This window comes from Chrysochloris asiatica, unplaced genomic scaffold, assembly GCF_000296735.1.
Source record: "Chrysochloris asiatica unplaced genomic scaffold, ChrAsi1.0 scaffold00054, whole genome shotgun sequence".
Lineage (NCBI taxonomy): Eukaryota > Metazoa > Chordata > Mammalia > Afrosoricida > Chrysochloridae > Chrysochloris > Chrysochloris asiatica.
In genome coordinates, this window is record NW_006408572.1 from 9,929,434 (window position 1) to 9,938,364 (window position 8,931).

An 8,931-nucleotide genomic window follows, 5' to 3' on the forward strand; every position below is an offset into this window, starting at 1 on the left:
GTGAGGGGAAGAGTTTGGGGTCCCCTCCAGTGGCAGGTTACGGGTCTGTACCCTCAGACCCCTAAAATTGTGCCATTTAAAAAGACATTTGACTCTTCATCTACCACTTCACCTAAAGAAGAGATGGCTCTCTCTGGGCTCCACCACTAGGAGAGGGCAGAGGATCCCTGTTTTCCAGCAAGTCCCATATACACATTGGCAGTGACTAGTACTCCCACCCTAAATTCAGGGGGGCAGTCAGAGGAGCTGGGCAGTGATGGGGGCAATACCCCCTGGAGGAAAGGTTTTCAGTCCTAGCCCCAGCCAGGGATGGGGCCAGAGATATCAGGCAGAAATTGGGAGGATTCTCTGCCCTGCCCCATGCCTCCCCAAGGCAGTGATAACCCCCCAACACTGGTAGCCACCCCTCCCAAGAGAGACAGGATTGTGGCCAACCCCAACTCTCCTGGTGGGAAGAGGAGGCAAAACAGGCAGATGGGAGGGAGGGAGACCCCATGGGAATGTCAGTTGAGCTCCCCACATGAAAACTGGGGAGCAGGAGCGTGGGGAGAGACCCCAAGTGGCAGAATTATTGGCCCATCATAACACACTGAACTCCAAGACACTTACACACCAGCTGGGGGCAGGGAGAAGAGCGGACAAGAGGTTTGGAAAATGGGGGTAAGGGAAGCAAACTGGACTAGAGAGGCTAGGAGAGGGTCATTCTAGGGACCAGATCAGCTTGGTTCCCCCAAAAGCCCAAACTCCGCACCACCCTGCAGGTAATGTCGTGCAAATGAAAGTGTGATACAAGAACCAATGGGGACTCCTCAGTTAAAAAAAAAAAAAAAGAAACACAAATTGAGAGAGTGAAGAAAAGAGTGATAGAACGAAAAAGAAGAAAACAAAAAAGAGATGTCAGTATGCTAATGATCTGTTAATCAGCATGCTGGAAGCTCCCAGGAGACCCTGGGATTCTTAGGACCAAGTGGAACCAGTCTCAGAGCCTCCCAATGAGTGCAAAGGAGATGCAGCTAGGGAGGTCTGGACAGTTGCTTTTTTGTTTTAAGGAGAGGGATGGGTGGGACAGGGGTGAGAAGAAGGCCAGGGTAGGAGGAAGGATCAGCTAAATCCAAGGAAAGGATGGGAGGGGCTATTGCATAGCAGATGCAAATGAGGGGATTTGGGGCTGGTCAGGAAGAGAGAAAGGTAAGGAGAGAAAGAGAGGAGGTGATGGGAACCTCAGGAAGGAGTGTTAAGGAAAACCGGAAAAAATCTTCTAGTAATAAAACTACAAACAGACCAAATATATATAATATTATATATGTATAAATAACAGCTGGCTATTTACAAGGGACACACACACAGACACACACACACACACACACATGGATCCAGGGGAGGGGGGGCTGGAAGATATGGCTGAGAGGTGGAGGAGTGGCTGGGGTTGGGGGGAAGAGGCCCCTCTCTAGGCAGGGCAGGCTCCTCAGGGGTTTAAGTGCTGAAGTAAACTGTGGAGAGAGGGAAAGAGAAGGAGGAAGGGTGGGGGGGAGAGAAAGAAAGAAAGCAGTGTGTCAGGTCTGGCCCTGCTCCCGTCTTTCCCACTCCCCAGCTGGCTGGTGTCCCTTCCCCTCTTAGGACCTCAGAATCTCCATCTGTAAAAGCAAAGGAGCTGGACAAACAAGTTCTGAGGTCCCTTCAACCCCACAATTTGCCCCTGGGGCTACAGACCCACTAGTCCCTTAGGTTTCTGAGCCCACAAACTCTCAAATGGGGTGGATGGTTTCTAATCTTGATCCCCTGGGCCTTTCCTACTCTCCCACTCCCCAGTTCCAAGGTAGGCAGCCTGGATTTTCAAGCCCAAAGAGTCCAAAGGGAAGCAGTAGGGATCCACCAGCTTTTCTGTTTCCAAAATCTTAACAAACAAAAATTGCCCAGAACCAGGCAAAGTACAGCCACATCAGGTTTGAGGATTTAGATGAATCAGAGAATTGTTACTGGCAGCTATCTATGTTTTTTGCAGAATATTAAAACATGGTTAATGATCTTCATAACCCAGAATCCATAGGGGAAATCTCTCAAGAGAATGGGCCCTGGCCACCCTCTCCCCACTTACCGATAATGATGATGAGGATGATGGCGCAAATCACTCCTAAGATGATCATCATCTGGGAGCAAGAAGGGAGGAGGGTATCAGCAGACAGACCATGATACTCCCATTCACCCACCAGTCCTCCAGGCTGTCCCCACTCTTACCTTGAGGTTTTTCCACCAGTATTTGCGCTTGAGCTTAGCTGCACTTGTTTCAAACTGGGAGGCCCCTGCCTGGAGTGCATCTGCACGGTCATCCAGTTCCGATAGCTTTTGGTCCCGCTCCAAGACTTTGTCCACGTTCACCCTCATGATGTCTACCACCTGAGGGAGGGGCCCAGGAGGCAGGGGGCATGCCAAGGCTGCCTCACTGAGGGCACTCTTTGAACATGCATCCACTGTGCTACATAACGAACATGCACAAGGATGCAGCCAGGCTAACATGCCAAGGACACACACACACAGAGAACATGCCTAGCACACCTGGGGACAGGCTAGGTGTACACACCAGAGGTGTGTTGGTAGTCAGACACTTAGATATCTGAGCAGCACCCTCTATCTATCTATGGAGCTTCAGGTAGCCACTCCATCACCAGACGACACCTGCCCCAGGCTGGCACACCTGCCCCACAATGACAGGTGATCAGCATACAAGTGCCCTGCCAGGTACACACCAGCAAAGATAGGGCATGGTGGTATTATCTATGACTCCAAACACATAGACCTTAACTATTTGTCATCACCCCAAATCTAAGATGGGCCCCCCACACCTATTTGCCAAACCTAGGTTCCTTCCCACTGACTTTGATCTCAAGCCCCCTTCCAATCCACCCTCCTCCCACTCACCTCGTCCACCTGGGCCTGAGTCTGCTGCAGTCTCCTATTACTGGTGAGATTTGGAGGGGGCGCTGGGGGTCCTCCCTCCCCAGCCGGGGCGGCAGGGGGGGCGGTGGCAATGGTAGCAGACCTGAGGGCAGGGACCGATTAAGACTCTGGGCCGGGCCCCAGGCCCCGCAGCCAGGGCTCCGCCCTGCCGCCTGTCCATCCACCCGTTCCTCTCTTCCACCTTCCCGGAGAGGCCACCCGATGGGAGTCCTGGACTCCGTCCGATCCCGCGGCGGAGAAGCTGCGTGACCTTGAGCGAGGCCCCCTCCGCCCTCCTGGCCTCAGTTTCCCCGCCTGCCAAATGAGGGTGACTTTACAGACACGGTCCAGGGTCGACCTGAAATGACTGGCGGCCACGGTGACAGGGCAAGGTGGGGCAGGTGGACACCTCGCTCCGCTCCCTCCCGCGGTCATTGTCCGCTTCGGACAGACCGGGATTCAGGGAGCGCAGTCACGAGCTTCGGGATGCGGGTAGTGCGGGGGGCGCGGGCAAAGCCCCGGGCACTCCCCGATGCCGTTTCCAAGAGCGCCGGGCCGGGCCGGGCTGGGCAAGCCCCACGCGGGCAGCCGACTCACATGGCGGAGGCAGCGGGCGGAGGACTTGGCAGCGGCAGTGATGGCTGCGGCGGCGGCGGCGGCAGCGGCGGCGGCAGCGGCGGCTCGCGCTGGCTCCGACTGGCGCTGGCTGCCGGGGACGGGAAGATGGCGGCCGCACGTCACCCACATCCGGGCACTGCGGGCGGGGGCGGGGCGCGGCAGGCGACACGTCGGAGCTGCTCCGCGGGGGCGGGGCGCGGCGGGGCTGGGGTCGTACCTGCCCGCGTGCCCTTATCCCTTCCATAACCCTGGCAAGCCCCCAGGCCTGACGGCTGCAGCTTGCCCAAACTCTATGTGACCACAACCTACCCAAATCCCTAATCACACCACAGCGGGCTCCCCACACCTCACCCTCAAACCACGTCCCTCTTCATCCGTGAAGCCTACACAGACCTGCGCCCAAATCCCAAATCCTGGCGACTCGCCCTTCTCTCTTTAGCACTAGGAATGGATTGGAGTTGGGGCGCACTAGATGGCAAAGTACAGGTCCCAGAGGCAATTCAAAGAGCCTGGAGTCGGCTTGTTAGATGGGGTATTGTGGGGGAGCCGATCTTCACCCCGTCAACTAGTAGATGGATGCCCCAAGGGAAGTCTGGGTAGGAGGGAGATGAAAAGGAGAGGGTGCAGACTCTTTTTCCTGCTCCAAGCCTGTGACGAGACTGCAGGGGTGAGAGTGCCCATTCTGCACAAGTAGGAATTCAGACCAGGGGTACTTGGTAGATAGAAGAAGCTAGGGTAGGCCCGACTAAGGTAGGGCAGGCTAAGGGTCTCAGGAAGGCGGGAAGGAGGCTGCCCTGCGGTGGTTGCAGGTTGATTTAAGACTAGCTCTGCCCCCAGTTGTGTCAGTTACCCCTGCCAGACTGGAAGAGGGCTCAGCCTTTGACTTCAGATACAGGGCGGGGCCAAAAGGCCGAGTTTTTTGTTTGTTTATTTAAGGGGGGGAAAGGGTAGTGGGCAAGGGGCCAGCCGGAGGGTGACCCTGGAGAATTCTTGGCCTTTCTCTGGAACCAAAATATATTTCATGTGTAGATGCTACATGCATATTTGTTAAATGGCTTGATCTGGATCACATGGTAGGCGGAGACCTAAACTGGCCTGTTAAGTCCTGTAAACAGACATAGCAGCTGCGCACATACTCCCACCCCACCCATCCTCAGCAGGCCTGGCACAGTGAGCATGGCAGGGTCTGGAGGGTGCCCAAGATGGGACTGCCTTACTGTTAGGGGAGGTTAGTGGCCCTGGGTTGGGATTGCACACCAGGGAGAAAAGGGGTCTGGTGTCTTAGTCACTGAGACAAACAGAAGATGGCTCCTTCTCTCCCCAACCCAGGCTTCCCAGGGCCTATGGGTGTGAGAACTGCAGCACCCCCCCTTTCCAGCAGAAGCCTGGGGACCCGCTCTGTCACCAGAGGTGTTGTTTCGCAGCTGTGTGGGGGAGGTGAGTGAGCAAAGAGAGCTTGCAGGGTGTGGGGACTCAGCAAGATCTAAGATAAGATGCTCTGGTTCCCTCCCCCTCAGCAAAGCAGCCACCTCCCTGGCCCTTGTGTACTGACAGAGGATGTCAGGGGTAGCAAAGCCTATGTAGAAAAGAAGAAAAGAGCCATTTCCATGGGGGCCTGAGCTCATTCTGTGGTGTGCTGGCTGCTTGCTATTTTGGCCCCGAAACCATTCCCCTTTCTAGCCAAAGAACAAAGATGCCCCATTCCAGGCTTTTAAGTTCAAAAGGCTCAGTGTGAGCATAGGTTGGAAGGCAGTACAAACCTATCAACCTTCCAAACCTCCTTTACCCCATTCGAAACCCTTGCTCTAGCTGGGTAGACCAAGCTTGCAAGCAAGCAAGACATTAGACACTGGTTTAGGAGTGACTCACATTTTCCAAGACCGAGCCCAGGAGATAGGGAAGGAAAAGAGCCCCAGATAAACTTGAGGAGCCACAGCCATGGGGTGTGGTATAGAAAGCTAGCACCTTGCTGTTGTTCACTCTTCCCCAGGATCCTGTGACAGTAGAAATGAGGCACATATGACCCATGGAGGTGTGGACCCAGAAGGATTGATATCAGAGAAAGGACTTTTCATGAGCAGCCCTTCCCAGTACCAACCCACCTGGCAAACTCCCCAAATTTAGATCAATGGTGGAGGCAGGAGAAGGGTGGGGTAGCTAAGTTTACCAGGTAATAAAGAAGAAATTTTTTCTGCAAGCAGAAAGAACAGAAACCCAAAAGAGAACTAAAAATTAAGTAATCTATTTGCATAACTGAGACCCTGGCTTCCACATTTACCAGTTTTGGTGTTGACCACTGCTGTGGGTTAATGCGCCAAGACTACAAATCTATTTGAACTGCAAGGTCGGCGGTTCAAGCTCACCAGCTGTTTCTCGAAAACCCTATACAGGGTCGCTATGGGTCGGAACCAACTCTACAGCACTTCACAACAACAACAACACCCTACACACATTCAAAGATGTGGGAGGGACCCAAGGTTGCATTTCTAACAAGCATCTCCAGTGATTCTGATGTAGGCCACAGAAGACCAAACGCTAAAGGTTTTCTTTTATTGCTTTTTTTCTCTTCTGGCTTAGGGGTTGGGATGGAAGGTGGCTGGGTCATTCCCACACTGACTCATGAATTTGCCCCATCCACATGAGTCAAGCCTGACTAAACTAGTAATTAATTTGAGGGGCTTCATGTGTCAACCCGCTTGTAAAAAAAAAAAAAAAAGACCTTCTAATTAGGAACAGAATAAGTCCGCCCTTGGGAAAGTTAGCTACACCACCATTACAATCAGCTAATCAAACCCAGAGACCTCTGGCTCAGCCTTCTAGGCCAGAAGGCTCCTGGAGCTGCCTGCCACATACACTTTGGGTTCCTGAAGGTAAAATGAGCTACTCATCGAGGACTTACTGTGTGCCAGACACTTTACATGGATTGCCACATGCATTAAAGTAGTTTTTAATCACAAATGATGTGGCTGCATTCTCTGTGTGAAGTATTAAGAAATTAACATAAAGTTCCCTTGGCCATAATTCAACCCATTTATTCCAATTCACAGTAGAACTGCTCCATAGTGTTTTCTTGGCCCTGGTGTGGCGCTGTAAGATAAACACTGGACTGCTAATCGCACTAACTGCAAGATCAGCTGTTCAAAACCCCCAACTACTCTCGGAAACCGTATCTACAGGGTCCTTATGCGTCGGAACTGACTGGATGGCTCACAACAACAACAAACAATTTTTACAGAAGCAGATTATCAGGGTTTTTCTTCCGTGGGGCAATTGCTTGCACCATTCACCCATCGTATCGCTGTTAAGTCAAGTCAATTCAGGTTCCTTATATTATTACCACATTGTTAGTTACAATTAAGTCAATTCCAATTCATGGCAACTCCATGTGTGCATATAAGGTTCTCAGGGCTTTGACCTTTCAGAAGCAGATCACCAGGCCAGGCATGTCTTCTGAGGCACCTCTGATTTCAAACCATCGAACTTTCAACTTGCAGTCAACTGTTTAACTATTAGTGCCATCCAGAGACCGTACTTGTATGGTGGTGGTGGTGGTTGTGTGCCTTCAAGTTGGTTCTGACTCACAGCCACCCTGTAGAGGTTATCCAAGGCTATAAATATATACAGGAGCAGAAAACCTTGTCTTTTTCCAGGGGAAATAATAATACACAAGTATGAAGGAGCCCTGGTGACATAGTGGGTTACATATTGGACTGCTGTGCCAAGAGTTTGAGTCCACCAGTTGCTCCACGGGATAAAGATAAGAGTTTCTGTTCCCATAAAGATTTATAGCCTTGTGCACTGGACTGCAAGATCTGTTTGAACCTCAAGGTCTATGGTTCAAACTCATCAGCCGCTTCTCAGAAACTCTATACAGGGTCACTTTGAGCCAGAAACGTCTTAATGGCACTTAACACCACACACACCAAACCATACACAGGGTTACTATGAGTCAGAACCAACTTCACAGCACAAAGCAGCATATATATAAATATATGTTTTTAGGTGCTGTCACGTTGTTACCAACTCATAGTGACCTTATGCACAACAGAATGAAACACTGCCCAGTCCTGTGCCAACCTCACAATCGGTGCTATGTTTGAACCCATTGCTGCTGCCACTGTGCCAACACATCTCTTTGAGGTTCTTCCTCTTTCCATTGACCCTCCACTTTACCATGCATGATGTCCTTCTCCAGGGGCTGGTCCCTCTGGATAATATGCTTGAAGTATGAGAGATGAAGTCTGGCTATCCTGGCTTCTAAGGAGCATTCTGGCTGTACTTCTAACAACACAGATTTGTTTGTTCTTTTGGCAGTCCATGGTACTTTTAATATTCTCCTCCAACACCATAACTCAAATGCATCAATTCTTCTATGGTCTTCCTTATTTATTGTCCCTCTTTCACACGCACATGAGGTTATTGAAAATACCATGGCTTGGGTCAGGTGCACCTTAGCCCAAAAACTGACATCTTTGCTCTTCAACATGCATCAGATTTGCCTAGTGCAATACATCGTTTGATTTCTTGACCGCTGCTCCATGAGTGTTGATGGTTGATCCAAGCAAAATGAAGTCTTTGACAACTTCAATCTTTTCAATCTTATATGGATGTTTATTGGTCCATTGGTGAGGATTTTTGCTTTCTTTACATTGGGATGCAATCCATACAGAAGGCTGTAGTCTTTGATCTTCATCAGTAAGTATTTTAAGTCCTCTTCACTTTAAGCAAGCAAAGTTGTATCATATGCATATCGCAGGTTGTTAATGAGTCCTCCTTCAACCCTGATGCCACGTTTTTCTTCATATGATGAACATATATTTGTTGCTGTTGTTGTTAAGTGCCGTGGAGTCATTTCTGACTCATAGTGACCCTGACCCTTTATAACAGGGTTTCCAAGGAGCAGCTGGTGGGTTTGAACTGTTGACTTTATAATTCACAGTCCAGTGCTATCCTACAGCACCACACCAGGAGTATATATATGTTGTTGTTAAGTGTTGTCAAGTAGGTTCTGACTCACACCAACCCTGTATAGGGTTTCCAAGGAGTGGCTGATGAGTTTGAACTGCCGACGTTAAGGTTCAAACCAACCTTGTGGTCCAGTGCTTTATCCCACAACGCCATACCAAGACTCCAATATGTATATTATGTTGTTGTTGAGTGCTGTCAAGTCGGTTCCGACCCACAGCGACCCTGTATATGGTTTCCGAGAAGCAGCTGGTGAGCTTGAGCCCCTGACCTTGCAGATATATATATAGTTGTTGTTGTTATGTGCCGTACAGTCAGTTCCGACCCATAGCGACCCTGAACAGGGTTTCTGAGGCTGTAAATCTTTACGGGAGCAGAAAGCCTCATCTTTCTCCTGCGGAGCAGCTGGTAGTT

The 8,931-nt window shown here is 50.7% G+C and overlaps 1 protein-coding gene across 1 annotated transcript; it reads right to left on the minus strand.

The window, feature by feature from the left end:
• Positions 1–1,048: 1,048 nt before the first annotated feature.
• VAMP2 (vesicle-associated membrane protein 2 (synaptobrevin 2)) lies at positions 1,049–3,579 on the minus strand. The gene is made up of 5 exons (XM_006863403.1): positions 3,532–3,579; positions 2,917–3,037; positions 2,236–2,394; positions 2,096–2,147; positions 1,049–1,490 (listed from the first exon to the last, which is right to left on the minus strand). Coding segments are annotated over exons 1-5 (351 nt in total). The 5' UTR covers positions 3,534–3,579; the 3' UTR covers positions 1,049–1,473.
• Between the last annotated feature and the right edge of the window lie 5,352 nt (positions 3,580–8,931).

Bases quoted from the DNA above. Each gene is read 5' to 3' on its own strand.
- VAMP2 (XM_006863403.1), bottom strand. The intron at 2,395-2,916 runs GTGAGTGGGAGG...CCCCTCCCTCAG, and splicing joins CTCAGGCCCAGGTGGACGAG to GTGGTAGACATCATGAGGGT. The intron at 2,148-2,235 runs GTAAGAGTGGGG...TCTTGCTCCCAG, and splicing joins ACTGGTGGAAAAACCTCAAG to ATGATGATCATCTTAGGAGT.